This window comes from Macrobrachium nipponense, chromosome 1 (genome assembly GCF_015104395.2).
Source record: "Macrobrachium nipponense isolate FS-2020 chromosome 1, ASM1510439v2, whole genome shotgun sequence".
In the NCBI taxonomy this organism is placed as follows: Eukaryota; Metazoa; Arthropoda; class Malacostraca; order Decapoda; family Palaemonidae; genus Macrobrachium; species Macrobrachium nipponense.
In genome coordinates, this window is record NC_087200.1 from 192500896 (window position 1) to 192526079 (window position 25184).

The following is a 25184-nucleotide window of genomic DNA, read 5'->3' on the forward strand; positions in this document are numbered from 1 at the left end:
ATCAGTTCATACCTGTAAGAGAGATATATATATATATATATATATATATATATATATATATATATATATATATATATATATATACAGTGGGCCCCCGTATTCGCGTTCTCCGGATTTGCGGATTTCTCTCTGGACCATATCTACCCATTTATTTGCTGGATTCACCCATTTCGCGGGATTTTTTCGACAAAAATAATCACTAATTAGTGTATTTTGATGTTTATTTTTTCATGACTAAAATACATTTTTATGATCACCAAAAAACATGAATTTAACAATTTTAAATTTTCAATTAATTCATTTTGATTAATACTGTATTAGTAAGTTTTAATAAGTTTAAATGATGATTACATAATTGCAGAAAATTAATAATTTCTCTCTACATCTCCTTCTCTCTCTCTTCTTCTCTCTCTCTCTCTCTACTACAAAGATGTATGTTCTTTGTATGAAAAATAAAGATTTTACTATTTTCAAATATTAATAGTAATTTATACAGCAATAATACCATTCATTAAAGAAAAATACATAGTGTAATAGTAAGATTTTAGTTTATAAGTTTAAAAAATTATGGAAGAATGAAGGAATCCAGTCTTCTTTCTCTAACTCCAGGTACTAAAAACTGTCAGATATATCATGTTATGTGACAAGAAGGAGAAGGAGCTGTTGTGTTGTTGCCATCAAGTGCTCTGAAATTTCCCTCCCTCTCTCTCTCTCTCTCTCTCTCTCTCTCTCTCTCTCTCTCTCATTTACTGAGACTCAAGATTTTTTATAGTACTTGTACTCAAATATATGTTTTTAATACTTTCAAAAAATACAATAATAATAATAATAGATAATAATAATAATAATAATAATAATAATAATAATAATAAAATACTCTGTAATTACAAAATTCTATTATGGATAGTATTTTAAAGAAATACAGTACTAATCTATCCATGTCACTTTTAATTAAGGCTAACTCTCTCTCTCTCTCTGTCATAGTGGTAACTCCCTTCCTCTCTTTCGCTGGAAGTGTTATAAGTATTTTTTGAGAGAACAGAGATATAAACACACTCTTCTCGTCCTCTTCTCTCTTACTGAGATGAATTGAATTTTTGGTTTATGGTAGTTTAGTTGTAAAATGTTTATTGATAAAAAAAAATTTTCAGTTATCTAATAATAATAATAATAATAATAATAATAATAATGAATAATAATAATAATATAATGATATGGATGTAATAATAATAAAAACTGTAATTACAAAATTCAATATAACGTAGTATTTAAAGAGATGAAAATGCCACCTTTCCATTTCAACTTGTAAGGATAACTCCTCTTTCTTACTAGATGAGAAGAATTTTTTATGGTAGATGCATGTGTTTATTATATTTTCAAATAATAATAATAATAGAAAGTAGTAATAATACGATAGCTAATTTCAAATGAAAACTCTTCCCTTCGTCTTTTTCTGTATCAATTTCCCCCCTACCTTCTCATAACTCCAGTGACGCTTGGAGCTGGGCAATAAAGCAATGCCATACAATGGTCAACGAATTTAATAGTTTTTTGTGTAATCTCTCTCTCTCTCTCTCTCTCTCTTCTTCTCTCTCTCTCTCTCTCTTACTGAATGATATTTTCATTTTCATGGACATGTATGTATGATAAGTAAGTTTATCATATCTATTTTGTTCAATAATAATAACTAAATAACTGTAATTACAAAATTCATATGTGAGTATTTTGAATGCAATAATCATTCCATTTCACTCTTTTAAATACTGTAAGGACAACTCTCTCTCTCTTTCTCTCTCTCTCTCCACAAGATACTTGTCATAGTGGTAACTCTGTCTCTCTTGGCTGCAAGTGTTATAAGTATGTATGTAAGTATACCCATTTAAGGGTACTATGTTTTTAGGATTACTTTGAAATTATATTAATACAATCTCTAAGATTAATACAGTAATATGATAATAATTCAAGGTAAATTTGATGCAGGATGTTACATAAGGTATACATTTGGTGTTTCTATTTCTTCCTTCTTTTATCTCCCTCGCTCTCAGCAAAAGAATCGATAGACAGACAAACATAATTGTTCAATCCTCTCTCTCTCTTCTCTGGAGAAATATATGTATTTATGGGAGGGGAAAAAAAGTGTTGCCTACAAAGGTTCATTTCAATCTGTTGAAATCGTAAGGAGTTATTCTCTCTCTCTCTCTCTCTCTCTCTCTCTCTCTATCTCTCTGCTATTGGCTGTTTTTTATATTTCTAATGGTAAAATGTTTAAGATGACTTTAAAATGATATTAATAATATCAATTCAATGGTATATTTGATGTAGGATAATACTTTAAGTAGACATTTGGTATTTGAACTTTCAAGATAGGCAGATATAGGTATTTTTAGTTTTTAGAGGGGAGTTCTAACTATTCGCGGGTTTGAGCTATTCTCGTGGGTGTCTGGTACAACATCTCCCGCAAATACGGGGGGAACACTGTATATATAGCATATATATATATATATATATATATATATATATATATACTATATCTATTATCTATATATATAGATATATATATATATCATTCATTTTTACCAATTTGAAAGGTTACTTACTGTTGACTGAAAAAGTATCCTAATTCTTGAGATACTTGTTCAGCAGACTTTCGGTAACCTTTTAGTAAACCAATAATAAATTCATTTCTTGAGAGTAGATGAACCTTTACTATAATGACCAGTGTCACAAAGTTTCTTCGGCGACTGTTTAGGGACGGGGTTCTCTGGCTCGATGTTAGGGGGCAATAGATTTACCAACAAGGAAAGTCACCAGTCCCGTACACAAAGACGAAAGAACTATGAAGTTAATTTACAAATTTTATCAGAAAAATATACCTACTCTCATTACTACACTTATATCTAAATATTTACATAATTCAGGCAGCCTTGGCCACTATGGTATCAGGACTGAAATAAAAAAGGTGACCTTGTGGTTGCACAGGTAACACGAAATTTTATCACCTTGAATCTAGTTCATCATTAACAATAACAGGAAATCTCCTCGGCACAGAGATCACTGATAATTAATCACATGTTTAAACAAACCTGGCCTAGTTAAGTATTGAAAATTTCTCTATAAGTACTCACAGTTACGGGTTTGCTTGGTGGAAACTGACATTCCGTGGACAACCCTCAGACCCGACCTACTCTCACGTCTTATCTCAAGCTAAGGTCTTTAGTGAAGAGAGCGATCGAGTTGTTGTTGTTGAAGATTAAACCAGCCTTGTGCTGGCACGGGCTCTTGCTCCTAGAACAGCCAGTAACCCACTGCTCGAGCATTGGTAAGTGGTTGTTCCCAAGCTTTCATAGCACTACCAACTAGTCATTTTCTATAATTTGATTTCAACTTTTTCACCAGGCGACTAACTCAATAAACTACTAAATAAAAAAGCACAAAAACAATCAAATAACTGTTTGTGATGCAGGAAATTTAAGTGAAATAATAAATTGATTCATAAAAACATTTGCAAATTTAGAACCATCACATTTCTGCCACCACTGGGGAAAATTAGTGGGAAAGTTAAGGCTTCAAGGTGGAGTTCTTTATGCGAAAAACTGTGCCGTATTTTTTTCACGACAACCAATACTATAATGCTATAGTATCATACTATAATGGGCGTAATGTCTGTCTGTCTGTCTGTCTGTCATTCAATCACGACCAAACGGCTGGTCAGATGGGCATGAAACTTGGCAGGGTTATGGTGGGGACCCCTAAGATGGTTTGTAATGGGGTTTCATCCAACCTACCCCCCCTTTGCCCTTTTTAGGGGTTGGGGGTGAGAAGGGATTCCCTGAAACGAGCTGTTTCTGGCCGTGAAAAGAGGCTGGTTATTCCCGTAGACTTAGTTATTTTACGATTTTTCATACATAATTTCTGTACAACTTCACCGCAAAAGTCGCAAATATTTCAGCTCGTACACAATAGAAGATGAAAATTATCATCAATATCCGCAAGATTTTTTGAATAACTTAAATCCCATCGGGACTGGCCAGTGCACAAAATAACGTTGAAGATCCTGCCAATGGACATAATAAGAAGGAAACTGACAGGTTCCTACTTTCTACTCTTTTTTGGAAGACACAGGATCACAAGAGCATTTATCAGTAGCCATAACGCACTGACATACAAGTTTGGCATCTTTGCAGGAACATAATGAAAAGAAAGATACTTTATTATTCATATCACCGTGCAAAGTAATTGACAAAGAAACGAACCAATCAAGATCCCTGTTCCGTTAAATGAAATCACGACAAGAGAGAGAGAGAGAGAGAGAGAGAAGAGAGAGAGAGAGAGGAGAGAGAGAGAGAGAGAGAGAGAGAGAGAGAGCCAATTTAACGACTTTAATGCACTACAATTTTATAATTTTATCTTGCTATCGAAAAATGAGAGAGAAAGAAAGAGAGAGGAGGTAATTTGTGATTTGAGAGCTAAGTAATCCGATAATCCCGTCACTGTCTTCGTTACTTGACTTACATTGAGAGAGAGAGAGAGAGAGAGAGAGAGAGAGAGAGAGAGAGAGAGAGAGAGAGAGAGAGAGAGAGAGAATCATTAAAAGAGGGTAAACAATAATGAATACGAACTTCTTTAAACGTTCATTGATCGTTCCTTCACTTACTTTAAGAGAGAGAGAGAGAGATAGAGAGAGAGAGAGAGACGGAGAGAGAGAGAGAGAGAGATTGAGAGAGAGAGAGAATATTATTAAAAGAGGGGAAACGACAATGAATAAGAATTTCTCTACGTTCAGTGATCGTCCCTTGAATTACATTACGAGAGAGAGAGAGAGAGAGAGAGAGAGAGAGAGAGAGAGAGAGAGAGAGAGAGAGAGAGAAGAGAGAGAGAGAGGCTATTCGTGTAATCGCCCTTATTTTAATATTGCTGAACAAATAGTACATATAAATTTTTCACTTCTTCGCCCGTATTTTATCACCCATCGTAGATGGGTAAGTTTGCTAGTCTTAATAATTATAGCCGTCCTCTATTTAGAAATATTATTAAATTTTACAATGAGAACGTTGAAAAAAAGAGAATCTAGTTGATGGTCCTCAAGACCTCAACGCCCATAGGAAAAAGTCACAGGGCGTTCGACTTCGTTTGTCTGCCACTTGTTATACTTATCAGTAGGAAATACAGAGGAGGATAAAATAGAGATAATGCAATAAAATTGGAATGTGAAAACTTATTAGAAACATAAATGACCAAGAAATCATTAGTAATATTAGAGATTTTTAATAGCAATGTAAGGTTTCTTAGGCCACCAAAATACAGACAGAAACGGGGAAATATAATACTAGAAAAGATGAATGAGCACAGGCTAATACTACTTAATGAAGATGACAGATGCACTGGAGTCTACACATGGGAGAGGATGCAGATGAAAAGTATAATAGGTTTTGCTTTAGTCAATGAGAAGTTCTATGAAAATTTTGAGGAGGTGGTAATTGATGCAGACAAAAATAATTTTGATATCTCTGAGCATAACCTAATTGTCATTAACTTGACATTCAAAAGACAGAACAGGAATCTCAACAAGAGTGAATGGGAGGAAGTCAAATACTCCAAAACAGATGAAGGTAGCCTAAATTACTTTATTCAAAAACTAGAAGAGATCCTAATAGATTAAGACATACATAGACAGCATCTCAGAAATGGACTTATCAATAAAAGAAGTAGCAGAAGACCAGTTAGTGAGAACATATAGAAAAAGATGCTAGTAGAGGAAAAATGAGAAGAACAACCCCGGTTCAATGAAGAAATAAGAAAGGATATTAAGGAAAGGAAAGAGCTGAATAGGAAGAAAAGAAATGAGAGAAACAATGTCGTAAAGGAAAGTCTAGAGAAGAAATATATGCAAAAGACAAAAGAAGTGCAGCTATTAATAAAAGAAGAGATAACTATTTATGAAAAGAAAATAACACAAGAAATAAGAAGAAACAAAAATAAAGAGCTCTGGGAAAATATTGGTAAGTTAAGAAATAGGCAAAAAACAAGAAAAGAAGTTATACATTTATATAATGAACAGGGAAGCAAGCTAAATGAGGCTGAAAAAAAGGACGAACTAGTGAATTATTGGAGAACCATATGGTGTAAACACGAAATAAAATAAAGGAAATCCATGGAATGAAATGGCAGAAGTAGATGATTCCATAAGAATTGGAGATTATAGATTCCCAAAAGTACTAAGAGAACACATGGACCTATTGATGGAATGCAAAAGAAAGATAATACCAATGCAGGAACCTCTGATAACCGAGGAAAACGTCATAGCTTGCCTAAGTAAGCTCAAAGCAAAAAAAAGCTGCAGGCCCAGATGGAATCAAACCAGAGCTTTACAAAGCATTAATGAAAAGCAAAACCTGTATAGAAGTATTAGTTAGATGCTACAACAAGGAGCTAGAAATCAAAGAAAAGCCTGAATCTTGGAAGAAATCGAAAATGAAAGAAAAGAAAAGGAAACCAAGGGTCTAAGGCCAATAGCTTTATTAAATATATCATACAACGTATTCATGATGCTGATAAAAGATGAAATAGAAGCACACCTCAGATTGAATGAACAAGATTCACAGGAGGAAGTAGGATTGAAGATAATATCCTTACACTACAATATTGTGTAGAAGAGAGCTATGGGAATAGAAAACATTTAATAGTATTAGCTATCGATTACAGTAAAGCTTTTGACTCGGTAAAAAGAGAAGTTATGATCGAAGTCATGAAACATTTCAAAATACTGCATTAAAAAACCATATAGGCAGTAGCTAATATATACGAAGGGGATAGCACATTAATAAACCTAGGGGAGGGAGTTGGACAGGAAATGGAAATTACCAGTGAAATTAGGCAAGGGTACACAGGTTCTACATCACTTTTCAAATTGTTGACATATTTAATAATTAGAAAAATGGAGGAGGAAAAGACAGGATTCGAAACAATGAATTATTTAAGATAGGGCCACTATTCTTCGCTGATGATGGGTTAGTATTAGCAGGAAATATAGATGAAATGAAAAATTTAAAGATTTTAATAGATTTAGGAAATAAATGTGGGCTAGAAATAAATAGAGAGAAAGGCAGCATCATTATTTTCAGTATGAAGGAAAAACCAGAAGAATTGAGGATATAAAAGTGTGGGAGATTATTACTTATTTAGGGATAAAGGGAAACGTTACTAAAAGTCTGTTAAGCTACAGAAAAAGGAAATGACGAACAAAGCGCAGAATTAGTCAATCTAACCTATTCAGTGAGAGAGAAAAGCTGTACCAGAGTACTTTATAGGTAAAACATACTGGAAAAATATAGCTCCACCATCAGTCTTATATGGGACCAATGTAGTTAATTTAACAGAATACAGAAATAGAAAAATGGCAAAGATTAGAGAATGGGAGTTATAGAAAAATATTAGGAGCTTGTAGAAGTACAGTAGTAGCCACATTAACGAGGAGCTAGGAGCATCTTCCAAGAAAAGCAAAATTATAAGTGGAAAGCTAAGTTATGTAAATAATACTATAAATGGACGGAAAGAGTTCCTGAAGAAAATAATTATAGATATGCAAGAAAAGGAAAGAAAATAGTGGAAAACAATGGAAAAGTATACGCATGAAATTAAAATCAATTTCAGAAAACTAGAAAGAATGTCCAAAACAGAAATTCAGGACAAAGCCAGAATCTGGGACACAGTGGAGTGGAAAGAAGACTTGGAAAATAAAGTGACCGTGAATATATGTAAAAAGTTGAAAAGTGAAATAAAAGATGAAGAAATTTACGACAACACTTTAGGGTCGATACTTTTCTTTAGGGCTAGAACCAACTCATTGCACCTAAACATAACAAAGAGACACCACAATGGGAACACCTGCTGTCCCTTTTGTGTTAATACAGAAGAGGATATTTATCATTTTCTTTTAGATTGGCCTTCAACAACCTTATGAGGAAAATGAAAAAGATATTGTTGGAAAATTCCTATTTAAAGAAGATCATAATGAAATAAGAAAAGAGATCTTAAATAAGACGTGGAAAAAAGAAAGAAAAATAATTAAAGAGCTTAACAATTAAAGATAACTCTTACGATTAAGAGGCGCCGTTATAAAGGAATTGCCTCGACCCATGACAAACAACCAACAAACTTGACAGCGTCAAAGAACTGCGGAAGGCCAATTACGTGATTGAAAGACTATAATATGGGGTCTTCCTCAAAGAAGAAGGACAAGGACAGGGAAAAGAGTAAAGAGGACAGAAGGGAGAAGAAAAGGAAGAGGCGCTCTAGGTCTGGATCTCGCGAAAAGGACCGAGAAAATAGACATCATCACAGGTACGGCTGGAGTAGGATGTTTAGATTACCTAGGAGAGGTTAGGCTATTTTGTTTTTGTTTGAATGGTGTTTTTAAGTTGCATGGAACCAGTGGTTATTCAGCAACGGGACCAACGGCTTTACGTGACTTCCGAACCCACGTCGAGAGTGAACCTCTATCACCAGAAATAGGGTAAAACGCCGCATGCAGGCCATGTAGCCTAGTACTAGACGTCCAATGCATGCCACACTCCGAAAAAGTACCTTGGGTATAACGCATCCTGACACCGGAGATACCTAGGCATCAGTCGCGACTTGTTGTTGGTGAGAAACAGAGCTAAAGACTCTACTCTCCTATCGAAGTAAGTAGGTAGGGTAAAAAAGGGAAAAAAACCGTAGGGTCCAGAGTGGACCATGTTCGATCAGCTTGGACAATCCCAAAAAAAGTACATTATAACGCGTCCTGACATCGGAGATGGGCATCAGTCGCGACTTGTTGTTGGTGAGAAACGGAGCTAAAGACCTCTACTCTCCTTTCGAAGTAAGTATTTTCTCCAAAGTTAGAAATTAAGGCCGAATTTTAAGATTTAAAAAGGGAGGGGGGGGTTTTTTTAAGATGAAAACGGTGTCAAACGTAGGCTAGTGCAAATCTCACCAAAACGTGTTCAACATTTTTACTTACAACTCGAATATGTATTTCGAAGATTGACGCCATCATGATGTTTACGGAGTCGCTTGTGTCAATAAACTAACCGTTTCCTGTGATAAATCTGCGCACCACTTGTACCCACAGACGCTGGGGCACTTTCATCACAACAATCGGAAAACTTTCCCTCACTGAGTAAACAACTGTTTTGTAGAAGACGACGACAAAGAGTGCTCTTTGATAATTTTTTAAATAAATAGTAAAACATCAATATTTTACATATTTATGATGATTACTTTGAAAATATTCATTATTGAAAAAGTAACTCGATTCTGACTCAAATTTAAGTAATTATTTTTTGGAATTAGAACGTTCTTTTAAGTCCTGTATTATGACGTCACGACATCTTGACTTTTGTACCTATTGTAAATAATTGCTTTACTCAACTTTCTTGCAGAACAGTTTACCAGTTATTCATGCAGATTATCAGCTCTTCATGTAATTGGTATAATTGTAATGTGCATATATAGCTATCTTTATTACTTTGGACTGGATATGAAGATGTTTTACTGCCGCATTATCGCCGTAGTGTGACGCAATCGTTTTCGGTCCCTGGGCCTCTGTTTTCGCACCATAAGAAATTATGGGGCTGAATTTGCAGTGACCAGAAAGTCGTTAAAAGAGGAAAATTACCATTGAGGGGCTTATGTTTTGATTGAGAAAAATACAAATTTGTTCAATAGCTAGCTTGTAAAAAATACTTTATTACAAAAAACTTGATTGACAACTAAGCAGCATACCTACTATGGGTTTGAGAGACAGTGCAAGCACATTTTTGGGCAATACCTATTTCTGTAACGAACACTCGTATCAGAACGAGATTTTGCTATAGTGCATTACACCCAGTGCCGTAATTTATAAGTGTATCGTGAATCACTAATCGTAAAGAATAACGACACTTGTCCTTGTACCAAGAGACAAAAACTCCATTATGCAGAAATGGATACGAACACGCGTATAAAGCTCCACCTACCCTCTCCCCCCCCTCCACCGCCACCCCTTTCCTTCTTCGTCCTTCGCCTTCCCTCTCTCTCTCTCTCTCTCTCTCTCTCTATCTCTCTCTCTCTCTTCTCTTCTCTCTCTCTCTCTCTCTCTCTCTCTCTGTTGCCATTCGGTATGTGTTTTGACCCTCCAAACTGGGTATAAGTAACTACACACAAAACATTGAAATCGGTGAAATTAGGCTATGTATTGGAAGTATATATACGTAAATATTAAAGCAATTTTATTTTTATTGCATCATATGACAACTAGAATTCATGGAAACAGTTTATAATAATGAATCGGCGTATGTGTGAAGCCTCCACTAATATGGCAACGATGATTTTGCCATTCTTAGCATGCAAACATTAAAGGTTACATGTATTTCTGGCATACGGTTATTAAAGAAATTCAAAATACTAATATAGACTGAAATCAATGAAAAGTGCTAGCAAAAACAAAAGCAAAAAAAAAAAAATATATATATAATCCACTTATCCGTAGTCGTTCCTCTATGGTTTTCGGCAGCCAGATGTACGAAAACGTTAGAAACATTTGATTGTATCTACTTTAGAAATATCTGTAATTTTTCGGGGTAATTTGGTTCCAAAAAAGGGATAATATACATGAATTAAATTAAAATTTGTTCCGACACGAATACAAACCCTCGGTCCTTTAACAATAGGAAGGTAACTAGCGGCAGCTGGGACGGTCGTAAGCTTCGAACAAGGGGAGAACGGTAGTTAACTGCTTGTCCGACAGTGCGCGCGCCGCGCGCCTGCGAGGTGAAGAACCACTTTTGCTTTCAGCCGCGGGTGTGAAGGACGTGTTCGTCATCGCTCTCTGCCCGCTTCATCATCGTATGCTTTGTTTATATTGTGTTTTCTACTATGGTTTGTTTGAGTTGAAAATGAAACTGTAGGTACTCTGTTTTCATTTTCATTACTTAATTATGGGTCAAGATGGAGCTATTGCCGTAGATGCGGCGGTTTCCGCTCTTTTCATGAATTGATACCCTTGAATTATGTTCTCGGTGCCAAGGGCAGGAGCGCCGAGTCATGTATTTGTTCCGATACGTAATACAAACCATCGGTCCTTTAACAATAGGAAGTAGCTAGCGGCAGCTGGAACGGTCGTAAGCTTCGAACAAGGGGAGAACGGTAGTTAACTGCTTGTCCGACAGTCGCGCGCCGCGCGACTGGGAGGTAAACAAACCACTTTTGCTTTCGGCCGCGGGTGTGAAGGACGTGTTCGTCATCGCTCTCTGCCCGCTTCATCGTCGTATGCTTTGTTTATATTGTGTTTTCTACTAATGGTTTGTTGAAAATGAAACTGTAAGTACACTGTTTTCATTTCATTACTTAATTATGACCCTTGAATTATGTCTCGGTGCCGAGGGCGGGCGCGCTCGCGCCGAGTCATGTATTTGGGCGAAGGGTGTAATTGAAAAATGTAAGTACTTTTTTCATTATATTTTTGCCCTGTGCGTTCGTTACCGAGAGTGTGATGCGCTCGGCACGAACTTTTAATTTTGTATAATAGAATGCAATGAAAGTGGATTCGCAATTGCAATATTCTTTTCATTTTCATTTATTGATTGCATGAAATTTAATCTGGATCAATTTTCGTTCTTACCCGGGAATTGATCCTTACGATTTTTATGTGAAATGAAATCGCAAGTGGCATATTCTGTTTCATTTTCATCTATTTTATGATAGCATCATATTATTAGATCAAGTTTCCGTTCTTACCCGGGAATTGATCTTTTTCTCCTTTAAGTTCTATGAGTGAATCGCAAGGGCAGTATTCTGTTTACATTTTCATATTACTTTTCACTGCTGTGCGGGGGTGGGGGAAGCGAAGGTCTGCCAGGAAGTCGTCGGAAAGCTCTCCCCGCGACTCCCTTGGTAGCCGATTCTTTGTCTTCCTTCCTGCCCCCCGCTCAGCTTCTTCATTTTTTGTATTTGGGGTCTTCCTTGCGTTTCGGGGTGGGGCATGTCTTCCCCCCGTGCGTGAGGGAACCCCCTCTTACTAATCTATCTGTTACCAGCAGGTGCTACATCCGTGGGAGACGACCTTGGATGTAGATGTAGATTCTCACGAGGTTTTGTACTCGTTGCGGGGGCGTCGCAGAGTGCTCCCGCAACGAGCCCTGTGTAACGTATATGCATTCGTCAGAGGCGCCCGACTGTTGCTTCCGCAGGTTTGCCATCAGCGAGGACGACCTGGAACAGGTGTGGGAGTCGCTGGGACTGCAGGGGTTGATTCAGCGGTTGGCGGGGTCGGCAGTGGTCACTCATGATACGGTAACCACTACAACAACCACAATCTCGACACCAGCATATGAGATGTCACCGCACCTGGTGTACACACCACATGTCATGTCGGTAACACCCACGGCTGCAATCCAGAACCAATTCCTGCCGTGCCAATCAGGACGGTGCCACCGCCACCTGGGTTCTTTGTATTGCCGACCCCGGACTGCCGCTGCCCAAAGAGTACCCCCCTGGACATGCCGCCAGTGCCGAGGATGACGGTAGCTGCCGACAGGACGCCTGTCTCTCCTGTGGTACCTGCCGTACCTGTTGCTGTCCCAGCCGCTCATTCCCTTTCAGATCAGGTGCCTGCTGCTCATTCACTTTCAGATGTTCCTGCTGTTCCTGGACCTGTTCCTGTTGTTCCTGCTGTTGGTGATGCTGTCACAGTCTCAGGTCTTTCCGGACAGGTGCAGTCGGGCCCTGTTGCTTCGGCAACTGCCCCGGCTCCCTCCTGGATGGAAGACCTGACGTCTGTCCTGCGGAGCCTGGCGAAGAAGTAGAGGAAGAAGGTGTCGTCGTCGTCTTCGTCGTCTTCTTCGTCGTCCGCTGCCTCTCCTTCCCCTTCGACTTCTAAGGCCAAACAGCCGAAGAAGAAGAAGGTTGCCTCCTTCCCCCCTAAGAAGACTCCTTCGGGATCTTCTAAGGGCCCGGCTCGCTCAGGCGAGCTGGGGAGCTCTTCTGCTGGTCCTCCTGTTCCTTCGGGAACGGGGCCCGTCGCTTCTTCTGCAAAGAAGAAGTCGACGGGGACCAGAGGGCACCAGCCTCGGCTGGTGCGTCCTCACCTGGTGCTAGCGGGTCTGCCGCTAAACCAGGTTCCGTCTCGGCCGCTTCTCGTTCGCGAGAAGCACCGAGTGGACGCTCTTCCAAGAAGACCGTCCAGCCAAAGTTTTGACGCCCGAGCTCGCTCGCCGTCAAGACAGCGGCGCGGAGCAGAAGACTGGCGAGAGTCGTGCACACAACTCTCGCCAGGCCAGTGGACGCTCTCGCAGCGATCAACTGGCTGCTCGGGCTAACGTGACGGTCGCTGATCAGCCACGGGTTGAGGCGAGGAAGGAGTCCCCCGCGCCGGCCCGGTACCAGCCACGGCTGGTACCAGCGACTTGACGCCGGCGATCCGAGGACGCTGGCCGGTCTCGACGCGACACAGAGCCTAGCAGGTCACCCGTCCGCCGCTCCCGATTTGGGACCGGAGGGAGGAGACGGTGACCAGCGGCAGCTCGCTGACGCTAGAGATCGGTCTCGACGTTCTCAGCCGAGCCAATCGCCCCAGGCGAGCGGTAAGCTAGGCCTGCTGCTCGACCGTCACCGCGGTTGACGATCAGCAGCAGCCCTCCAGCACGCTGGTCCTGCCAGCGAGCGAGGGGGGAGCGTCAGGTCGGCCTCTCCCATAACGGGTTGAGGCGAGGAAGGGGTCCCCGCGGCCGTCGGTACCAGCGGCTCGACGCGCCGAGAGGACGCTCGCCGGTCTCACCGTGACAGCGAGCCTAGCAGGTCACCTGACGCCGCTCCCATCGGGACCGGGCGGAGACGGTAACCAGCAACAGCTCGCCTGACGCTAGAGATCAGCGTCGACGTTCTCAGCCAAGCCTCTCGCCTCAGGCGAGCGGCAAGGCTAGGCATGCTGCTCGATCGCCACCGCGGGTTGACGATCAGCAGCAGCCCTCCAAGCACGCTGGTCCTGCCAGCGAGCTAGGGGGGAGCGTCAGGTCTGCCTCTCCTGTACCTTCAACCTCCTCGGGCTACGCCGGGAGGAGCGAGGTACCTATGAGGTGATCGCGAGAGGTGCGCCGCTCGCGACCCCGCTATGACGCCGTATGGACCAGGCACGGTTCTAGGACCGACCAGGACATACGCGCAATTAGCTGGAGGCGACCGTCAGGGGTCTGCCGCTCTTCCTCCTTCTGAAGGAGGAGTATCTAGGGATCTATTCTTGTTGGAGGGACTGGACGGTCCTACTCCGCAAGACGCGGTTACTCCCGAGATACAGAGGAATTTGCAGAAGTCATTAAGCTGATTCGTCAGCATAATGACCCTGCGGAAGGATTGCCGCTCCCACCAGCAGAGCCCACGTCTCTGCTCGAGTCGTTTTGGGGCCCGAGAGGGAACCCAAAACCGACGGTGGGTCTGCCGCAATCGGAGCTTGCCGATTCTGTCTCGAACCAGTGTCTCTCGTCTCCGGACAAGAAGGCTCTCTCAGTTCTGGCCGGTCGATCAAGCTACTTCCACCTCCTCTACTGCGACAGCGGGCGTTTTCTACGTGTCTTCGGACACCGTATTTAAATACTCCTCGGTCCTCCTGAGAGGTTTCGACCTCGACGAGGACTGGAATGAGTCGGAGGAGACGGTTCGGCTCTCTCCTGTCAGGTGTCGATCAGCCCCACCCAGACGACGTTCACAGTGGCGGCAGACCCTTACCTACAGTGAGAGTTCGTAACCCTCCGCGGGAAAACGTTTCTCCTGACGATACGTTTTCCCAGACTCTGAGAGGCCATCGCCGCAAGGCGATGGCTGCTCCGACTCTTCTCCAACTGCTAGTTCCACTGGGAAGGGCGAGCGAGTATTCAAATTCCTTCCCCATTCCCTCTCTCCTTACGGCTACGAGGGAAAGGGGAAGGATCCTACAGAGATTTCTTTGTAGGATCCCACGTTCGGGACTGCGCTACCGGGGGGACCTTCGGGTCCTACCTGACGTAAGCCCCGGTCGTTGAGGAGGAATCCTGCTCCATTCTCGATTTCTACGGGAATCGAGAGGACCACCAGCCGATATCGTTTAACGAATTCGGTGGGGGTTTCGCAGACTGCTTAGAATTCTACGGAATTTCTAGCGCATTCAGAGTGTTCGAGTTTTTTACGATCTTCAAACACTTACGCGAGACCACGGTCCAAAGTGAGCGAGACGAGAATCCCCGATATGTTACACGATAATCGGGAACCTCGCCTATGCTCGAATTCCTGGAATTTCTAGCATTGTGAAGAAGACTGCTGCTGAAAGAAACTATCTCACAGTAGGCGACCAACCTGGAATAGAGGAGATCTGGGAACGGGAATATCCAGTTTGGCTTGAACTATCGTCTTAGTATTCTGTTCACCATTGAAGCTTTCCTTCGAGGAAGACTTCTCCTTCACTCTCTTTAATAGAGAACGAAGGTGGTCGATCTCCAATCCTTATTTTGTTTTCTTGAAGGAAAGAATTTAGGATGGAGATCGTTGTTCAGAATCCCAACAAATATACTACGTATATTAACCTCGCGACATGATTCTGCTAAGCAGTTTGAATTGTCCGAGGGGTAGGCGCATATCCTAGTTATTCTACGGATTGCGACTTAGACGAGAAGTATTCTAATTGAACTGCAACTCGGGGTTGCCTGCAACCTCCCAGGAGTTTTCAGTTTCAATTTTATATACTTAGGGTTTTGTCACGACAACACCATTTCAACTTTTATATTTACCGAAATTCGTTTCGCCTAAATATAATTGCCCGAGCATATCTTTTATGCTCGGTAGTTCTAGCCGAACGCATTCCTTCGTGGAATAATGGATTACCTGGCAACTCAGGATGACGAGTCAGCAGGCTCAACCACTGCGTATTGAACTGCCTCATAGCAGCTCGTATCAGCTGGGCCCCCTCCGAGATTCACGGTCATGTATGTCTCTCTCTCCCCTGCTTGATGACTACCGAACCGTATCTCTGCCTAACAATCATGGACTTAGGGTCTGATTAACGGGGATTCTCGCAATAATGAAGGACCATCTACTGCGGTGACGCTAGATTCCATCGCCTTCGACATTGCGAGAATTTTCAACAGAGATATCTCTTGGACTCTTTCATCTTTCTGTTTACCGCACGGTAACAGAAGTCTGTACAAGTCTCCCGCTGCATCGCACTGCGATAATGCGAATGATTTTGCAGACATCTGAGTTTGTCTTCAAAATATCTCGTATTCGTAGGTGTACAATTGTTCATTGTTCAACCCGAATTACAAGATGTGTCAGAAGACATCGCCTACTCTCCGACCTGACAGCTCTACCTCCAAATGTTCAGCCCATGAGAAGCAGTTCTTCAGGCGGCTTTCACCTGTGTTTTCATTACCGAAGAACGCCCCGCTTTCATTGAAACACTACGACTTCTCACCGGACAGCAATGAAATAGCGGTTAGCGTTTTCAGTCATTTGTAAGCACAGGTTATGAATCTTGAGATCCTTCTCTCGATTCATATGTGAAGACGTAGGTTGCATTCAATATCTACCTTCGTCTTCAACGGTACATAGTGTTGTTTCTCCTTAGCTGAGATTCAACAAACATGAGATGTTTTACCTTCAGGACCTCGTCTCTAGAAGGCAATTGACTTTCGCCTGTTGGGTACATGCCTTAAGAGAATCATCACCTCGCTGTCCGGCATGGTGACAAACAAATACATCATTTGTTTGGTCTCTCGGCATAAACCCTTTAAAGGCGAAGGTCACGTGACTTGGATGCTTTGACAACTTGCCTCCTACCAAACGCAGTCAGTCGGCAGCGTTCCAGAGGCCCCGCCCGAGTCAGTTACGAATTACGCTGTTGACTTAGTTCGGTTGTTACACAGCAACCATTACTTCGTTTTAATAGCTTGTCACAGTACCCATACCATTGACACCCACCATGGAGTGTCGGTGTCCTATCCACTACCGAGAACTTCGCTGCATGGGGATAGGAGGATGCGAGAGACTTCGTTGCTAACGGACAGACCAGTATGGGTACTGGACATCACCGAAGTAGAGAAGAGGGATAGGTCATGCGACTATTTCATTCTTTTTCCTCTGAGGAACTGCATGACTTCTCCTGCGAAGTCAGGCACCCAGGGGATGGGGATCCGTGACGCTCGATTTCGTACCGAACTTCGTAGCGAAGACTCAGAACCCTTCGGTCCCTGACGATTGGTTCGAGTCGTTCACAATCCCCTCCCTAATGGACTTCACCGCCCCTTCGATGCGAAGGAGATGCTGCCTTGTCCACAAGAACTTCTCCTTGGCGCAGGTACTGAAGGCAGGGGTCTGGTCCAACCAGACCACATGCCCTTCCTTCTACCTTCGGGATATTGCCCACAGGTCCTTGGATCTTTTCCTTGGGACCCGTGGTGCTGCTCAACACGTTTTGTGTAGCGAACCCAGACCCTCGCAGGCTGAACAGCATCGAGTCCTGGTGTGACCGTAAGAATGGATGGTGAATGAGAGTGTGACTGGCTCCTCTTCCCATCTTTTTCTTCCCCTCTACCTGTGGTTAGAGGGACACGGTCGTCACCCTGCTGGATAAGGACAAGATGCAGGTGAGCTACTCAACAGAGCCCCATCCTATCCCTTTCACTAGGGATAGGAGCGTATATCCACCACTTCCTCCAACAAGGGGGAGGAAGTGGATGCCAGCTTGAGACAACCCATACTTTATGTTGCCTCTTGCAAACAGGAACAAGTTCTTGCTTGCTGGTACGAAGAGATACGCTTGCCTCTCTCTTAGTACTCGGCCCAGAGGTCTGACCATTGATCCTGCGGTGCACACCCCGATCAATCGGACAGAGGCTTGGATCCCTCCCTCGCTCTTACGACCAGGGAGGCATTCCAGGGATGGACGAACACCAGTCTGTTCATCAAAAGACTCAGATTCCTCCCACCAAGAAGTGAGTCTTCCTATTGTTAAAGGACCGATGGTTTGTATTACGTATCGGAACAAATGACAATTTGTCGAAAATTGCATTTTTCCTAACTATACAAACTGAGGTCCTTTACATATAGTCCCCTCCTCATGCCACCCCCTCACTCTGCGTATTTTGCATGGGCCAAAAGCAAAAGTGATTTGTTTACCTCCCAGTCGCGCGGCGCGCGACTGTCGGACAAGCAGTTAACTACCGTTCTCCCCTTGTTCGAAGCTTACGACCGTTCCAGCTGCCGCTAGCTACTTCCTATTGTTAAAGGACCTCAGGTTTGTATAGTTAGGAAAAATGCAATTTTCGACAAATTGTCATTTTGGGCGAAAGTGTGTAATTGAAAAATGTAAGTACTCTTTTCATTATATTTTTGCCCTGTGCGTTCGTTGCCGAGAGCGTGAATGCGCTCGGCACGAGCCTCTTATTTTGTATGAATAGAATGCAATGAAAGTGGAATCGCAGTTGTAGTATTCTTTTTCATTTTCATTTATTAATTAATTGCATCAATTTTCATTTTTATGTAGTGTCTTACCGAACAATTATAGAGCCGTGATTTCCACGAGCGGCAGGATACTAAATTCAAATTTAGCGCGTCGGCGTCGCCAACACTGGTGGTGATGACGTCATCTCCCTCCACTCGCGGGAGAACCAGGTACAACTGCCCAGGTGAATCCAATTCTTTTCCTGCCCGGCGTCGGTGATCATCGGTGGTCGGTGCGGTTTGGATGACTTTGCTTCGCTTTTTTTCTTGTGGATTGATCTTCGGAATTGGTGAAGTACTCTTTTTTGGCGTTGTGGTTAGTTTTGCTTTTTATTTAGGCGTTGCCATGTCGGATTCTAGTCCGTCGGGAGTTAGGTTTTGCATCTCAGGATGTAAAACTAGATTATCCAAGTTAGAATATGATTCTCACACTAAATGTGTTAAGTGTAGGGGACAGGTTTGTTCAGCAGATCGAACATGTAACGAGTGTAGTGATTGGACTGATTCTCAATGGAAGTTTTTTAGTTCATACTCGGAGAAATTAGCTAAAGACAGAATTAGAAAAGCAGCGCTTAGGGAAAGTAGACTTAGCTCCGCTTCGTCTTGCGATGCTTCTGTTCCTTCTGTTTCTCCTCAAATTGTTATGTCTCCTTTAACTACACCTCCTATTCCTCCTACTAATCCCGCTTCTCCGGCTTCCCGTGTAGTTTCTTCCGACACCATTGCCAGTCTGGAATCGAGGTTTAGATCAGAAATTTTCGGTACTAGCGAATACGGTTTTGCAACTTGGTAATTCAGTTAAGACGTTTTTGGAGAAAGCGGCTTCAGGTAAGCGTTGTAGTTTGAGGGTGTCGTCTGTCTGTCCTGACACGTCTCCTAGACAAAGGTCACTGTCCAGCTCCCCCGCACCGGGGAGAAGACATACCGGAAGTCCAAGGAGTCGATCGGGATTTGCCCACAGACAGGCGCCTCTCTTGTTGAGCCTGTTGCGCCTCAACAGGGCTCGGTTAAGCGTTGGAAAGGTGTTGCGGTCAGACGCCTTTCGAATGATTCAAGCGATTCGTCTCCGGTCGCTCGGCGCTCTTGGCGAGATTCGCCCGTTTCGCGTCCCTTAAAGAGGCGTTCAGGCGCCGATTCTTCGCCTCCTCCAGTCAAGCGGTATAAGGAGCCTGAGAGTAGGTTGCGCCGCGGCCGTTAGCGGCTCGTTCGTCGCCTCAATCTGTGCCTTTTTCGGCTCCATCTACTAGTAGAGATTGTGGTTTTAGCGCTGTAGCTAGCAGTTCTAAGGGTGTTTCTTTAGGCGCTTTTTCGTCTGTTACGCCTGATGCGCCTGTTTCGCCTCGAATTTCGGCGGCTCCGAGCGAGGCGCAAGTAGTTTTTCCGCCTCCTGCTGAACATTTAGGCTCTTCCAAGCCTACGTTAACTGTTTTTGATTCGTCTCTGGCGCCTTTGCGCAAGCAGTTAGAGATGTTAACCAACTGGATGAATGAGTCCAAGGGTGGTTCGAAACCTTCAGATCCGGTTGTAGTTCCGTCTACTTCTTCGGCGGTATCGGAGAATGAAGAAGAAGTAGAGGAGGAGGATTCACATCACCTCTCGTGTTGATTCACGTCTCCTTAGATTTCTTCTGGTATCTTATCCAGATTATTTTGAGAAAGCGGCCCCGCGCTCCCCAACTTCGACTTTTTTTGATGAGGAGGAAAACTTCAGACCCTCTCCTCCCAAAAAACTTGTTCTATCTAAAGCGGTTAGACATTCGTTGAAAGAGACGGAGAAATGGATGTCTATGAAAAGAGACTTAGGGAAGGCTCTTTTTGCTTACCCTCCCTCTAAGTTTGCTTCGTAAGAGGTATAGGTTTTATGTAACTGGGGAAGCTCCTTCTCTGGGAGTTTCTGCCTCCTCCCAGGGAGACTTCTCCAGTTTAATCGACTCCTCTAGAAGATCTGCTTTCGCCGCAGCGAAAGTTTTCTTTACAGCGCCTGAGTTGGACCACGTTGTAAAGAATCAATTAAACTTTTGGAGTATTTAGCTTCCTTGATTGGACTATTGGCGCTTTAGCGGCCAAGATCGAAGACTGTCCTTCTCTTTCTCAGGAGTTAGCGGAGGATTGGATTGGTGTTCTGTCCTGTGCTGACAAATCCATTAGGGATGGATGTGATGAGTTAGCTTCGCTCATCGCCTTTGGTACCCTTAAGAAAAGGCAACTTTGGTGCTCCTTTGCTTCTAAAAGGGTTACGTCCCAACAGAAGTCCTGCTCTCTTGTTTGCTCCTTTTGTGAAAGATAACCTCTTTCCAGACGATGTAGTGTTGTCAATTTCGTCTGCGCTAGATAAGAAATCTACTTCGGATTTACTGGCACAGTCTACTAAGAGACCTAAAGCTCCTGTGGAGACTGTTCCTTCGGTTTCTCCTCTGGCCCAAGCGCCTTTTCGAGGGAGAAAACCCAAGCGCTTCTTTCGGCCGAAGTCGAATTTGCGACCTCAGTCTAAGGCCTCGGCCAAGGTTAACAAACCTTCCAAATGAAAGCTCGGTTCGTTCATGAACCAGTGGTGGGAGCCAGGCTGGCGCTGTTTTGGGAGAAGGAATGGGGAAAACAGAGGAGCAGAAGCCTGGTTAGTGCAAGTACTCAAGTTCGGCTATCGTATTCCTCTCGTTTCACCTCCCTCGCTCTCACCTGTGCCAATTCCATTCCAGGCATACTCTCCGGGCTCAGACAAATTTCTGGCGCTAGCCGCAGAAGTGGAAGCGCTTGTTCTCAAAGAAGCGATAGAACAGATAGAAGGGGATTTTACCTCCAGGCTTTTACAATCGCCTTTTTTGAGTTCCCAAGTCATCAGGGGGCTGGAGGCCGGTTTTGGATGTGAGCGCCCTGAACTTGCATGTCCAGAAAACAAAATTTCATATGGAGACCACTGGTGGTTTGGAGTCATCAGACAGGGGGGATTTGGAGGTCATTCTCCGGAATGCAAGACGCTTATTTTCACATTCCGATACATCGCGAATCTCGGAAGTACCTGAGGTTCATGTTCGAAGGCAAGGTGTTTCAGTTTCGGGCGCTTTGCTTCGGACTAGCGACCGCTCCTCAAGTTTTCACCAGGGTTCTATCCCCGATAGGAAGCTGGCTGCACATATTAGGAGTAATAATCTCCCTCTATCTGGACGATTGGCTTCTCCGGTCGGAATCAGAGAGTCGTGCATGAAGACCTTGGAACACTCTGGATCTTGCCAGAAAGTTAGGAATTTCTGGTCAACAAACAGAAGTCCCAGTTGGTTCCATCTCAGAGCATCCTTTATTTGGGGATGATTCTGAATGCTCAAGTTTTTCGGGCTTTTTCTGTCCCCGAAGAGGGTTCAAGCTGTCTGGAGACAGTTCAGGAGTTCTTGGACAAAAAGGTAAGTTTCTGCCATCAGTGGATGAGGCTCCTGGGCAATTTGACGTCAGTGGAGAAATTTGGGTCACGTTGGAGACTTGACACATGAGGACCTCTGCAGTTTTTCCTGAGAGCCTCTTGGTGCAGGAAGACCCAACCAGACTCGATTACCTTTCCTGTCCCACAGATCAAATAAAAGAGGACCTAAGGTGGTGGCTCTCTCGAGCAAGGTTTGGAAGAAGGGTTAGATTTACGACCCATCCTCCCGAACTACAGTTCTTTTCCGACGCATCGGACACAGGTTGGGGAGCCCTACTGGGAAATCAACGGACTTCAGGAGCTTGGTCGGAGAAGGAGAAGAAGTTTTCCACATAAATGTAAAAAAGAACTGTTAGCAATTTTCTTAGGGCTCAGACAGTTTCGGAGCTTATTAGAAAAGGTCGAGTAGTGGCAGTGCATTCCGACAACTCCACGGCTCTCTCGTACGTGCGGAAACAGGGGGGGACTCAGTCTTTCTCTCTGTACGAAGTAGCCAAGATCTCCTACTGTGGTCAAACAAAGCAAAGGTTCAGCTAGTCCCGAGATTTGTTCCGGGAAAGATGAACGTCCTGGCGGACGAGTTAAGTCGTCAACAGCAAGTGTTACCTCTGGAGTAGACTTTGGACAACAAGATTTGTCAGAAACTTTGGCGCCTTTGGGGACGACCGTCAATAGACCTGTTCGCGACATCAAGGAACAACCGTCTTCCTCTCTTTTGTTCGCCAGTCCCAGATCCTCTAGCTTGGTCGGTGGACGCATGCTGTTGGATTGGTCGGGTCTGGAAGCTTATGCATTCCCTCCGTTCGGTCTAATAAGACAGGTGCTGAACAAGTTTCATGTCGCACAGCAATGTAACGCTAACGTTAATCGCTCCCTTTTGGCCCAGGAAAGAGTGGTTCCCGGACCTTCTCCAGTTGTTAGTAGACTTCCCCAGACTTCTTCCTCCAGAGAAGTGGCTTCTCAAACAACCTCACTTCAAGAGGTTCCACCAAAACTTGTCCGCTCTAGCTCTGACAGGGTTCAGACTGTCCGGAATCTTGTCAGAGCGAAAGGATTTTCAAGAAGAGCTGCAGAAGCTATCGCTCGTTGTAGGAGAGAGTCTTCTAACAAACTCTATCAAGGGAAGTGGAGAATCTTCTTGAGAGTGGTGTAGAAGTGCTAAAGTCTCTACTTCTGCGACCTCTTTAACAGAAATAGCAGATTTTCTTCTATTTCTTAGGAACTCTAAGAAACTGGCTCCTTCGACGATCAGAGGATATAGAGCCATGCTCTCTTCGGTTTTTTCGACATCGAGGTTTGGATATTTCCTCCAATTCAGATCTGTCGGACCTCATTAGGTCTTTCGAAACCCACTAAGCTCCCGCAAGATACAGTGGCTTGGAACTTAGATGTGGTGCTTAAAGTTCCTCATGGGGCCACCGTTTGAGCCTTTGAAGTCGGCTTCACTCAGGAACTTGACTAAGAAGGCACTCTTTCTTATTGCACTAGCTTCGGCTAAGCGTGTCAGCGAATTGCACGCTATAGACAAAAGAGTCGGTTTCTCTCAAGGCAATGCTGTATTTTTCGGTATCTTTGACCTTTCTAGCCAAAAATGAGAATCCTTCTAATCCTTGGCCGAGGAGTTTTGTGGTAAGGAACTTATCTGATTTGGTTGGACATGAGGAGAAAGAAAGGCTCTTATGTCCAGTCAGGGCTATTAAGCAGTATCTGTTTGCCACGAAGGGTATTAGAGGACAATCTTCTAAGCTCTGGACCTCGGTTCAAAATCCCTCTCGTCCTCTTTCTAAGAATGCTATATCGTTCTTTATTAGAGAGCTTATCAGGGAAGCTCACTCGCAGTCCGAGAACGACAATCTTCCTTTCCGTTCTGAGAGTTAAAGCTCACGAGGTTAGAGCAGTGGCAACTTCTTTAGCATTCAGAAAGAATTTATCTTTAGCTTCGATTCTTCAGAGCACGTTCTGGAGATCGAATTCGGTTTTTGCGAGTCATTATCCTCAAAGAGATAGAAACGGTTTTCGAGCGGATTGATTTGGGTAAAACGTTAGGTCCGTGGCGGTTTCTGGCATGTGTTGGGGGAAACGGCAACAGGGGTCGTCACCTCTATGCTAACTTTTCCCAACCTTTGAATAGGTTGTCGAGTTCAAGGGAAGCTGGGGGTACTGAGTACCTGGGATACTCACCAGTCTGTTAGGTCAGATTTGACAATGGTTGGGTATATATGTTTTTAAATCTGGTGGTTGGTGACAAATGTTTGTATGATTGAATTTCTGGTCTGAGCCCAGGGCAAGGGCAATCTTTGTTGTTACTATCCCTCCGTCAGTCAGCCTTGACTCGCTTGAACTACGGAAGGATTCCACTCCTGTAGAGGCTAACTTTGGTCAAATTCCAATTCCTCTACAATAGTAGAAGAGCACCGACCAGAGGCAGTAACAGTCTGCTGTAGCTCTCTTACAAGGTAAGGTACAACAGACACCTTGAGTGTTTACTGGTATTGCAATAAATAACCATTTAAAAATACTAGTGGTCCACTGAATCTCCCACCTTCCCATAAATGTGTAATCAGCTCTATAATTGTTCGGTAAGACACTACAATAAAAAATGAAAAAATTTTCATTATTAAAATGAAGTTTTATTGTATACTTACCGAACAATTATGATTATAACCCACCCCTCCTCCCCTTAGGTGGACGGACGGGCAGAAAGAATTGGATTCACCTGGGCAGTTGTACCTGGTTCTCCCGCGAGTGGAGGGAGATGACGTCATCACCACCAGTGTTGGCGACGCCGACGCGCTAAATTTGAATTTAGTATCCTGCCGCTCGTGGAAATCACGGCTCTATAATTGTTCGGTAAGTATACAATAATACTTCATTTTAATAATGAAAATTTCATTTTGGATCAATTTCCGCTCCTACCCGGGAATTGATCCTTCCCCTTTTATTTTGTTGGTGAAAGTGAAAATCGCAAGTGGCAGTTAATTCTTTTTGTTCATTTTCATATATTTTATGATAGCATCATATTAATTGGATTGGTCAGTTTCCCCTCTTACCCAGGAATTGATCCTTCCCCTTTCATTTTGTGTGAAAGTGGAATCGCAAGTACAGTATTCCTTTTCATTTTCATTTATTATGATTTCATCAAATTATTATGGATCAAGGTTCCGCTCTTACCCGTGAATTGATCTTCTCTTTTATGTTCTATGAAGTGAATCGCAAGTGCAGTATTCTGTTTCATTTTCGTATTATTTTTCACTGCTGTGCGGGGGTAGGGGAAGCGAAGGTTGCCAGGA

General features: G+C 43.1%; 1 protein-coding gene across 1 annotated transcript in view; it reads left to right on the forward strand.

Moving 5' to 3' along the window:
• Positions 1-8154: 8154 nt before the first annotated feature.
• The window catches only part of LOC135219956 (U4/U6.U5 tri-snRNP-associated protein 1-like), a 63829-nt gene continuing 46799 nt past the window's right edge, over positions 8155-25184 (forward strand). Inside the window, exon 1 of the mRNA XM_064257201.1 lies at positions 8155-8340. Coding sequence (XP_064113271.1) covers positions 8210-8340 — 131 coding nt within the window. The 5' untranslated portion in view covers positions 8155-8209. The remainder of the gene's footprint in view (positions 8341-25184) is intronic.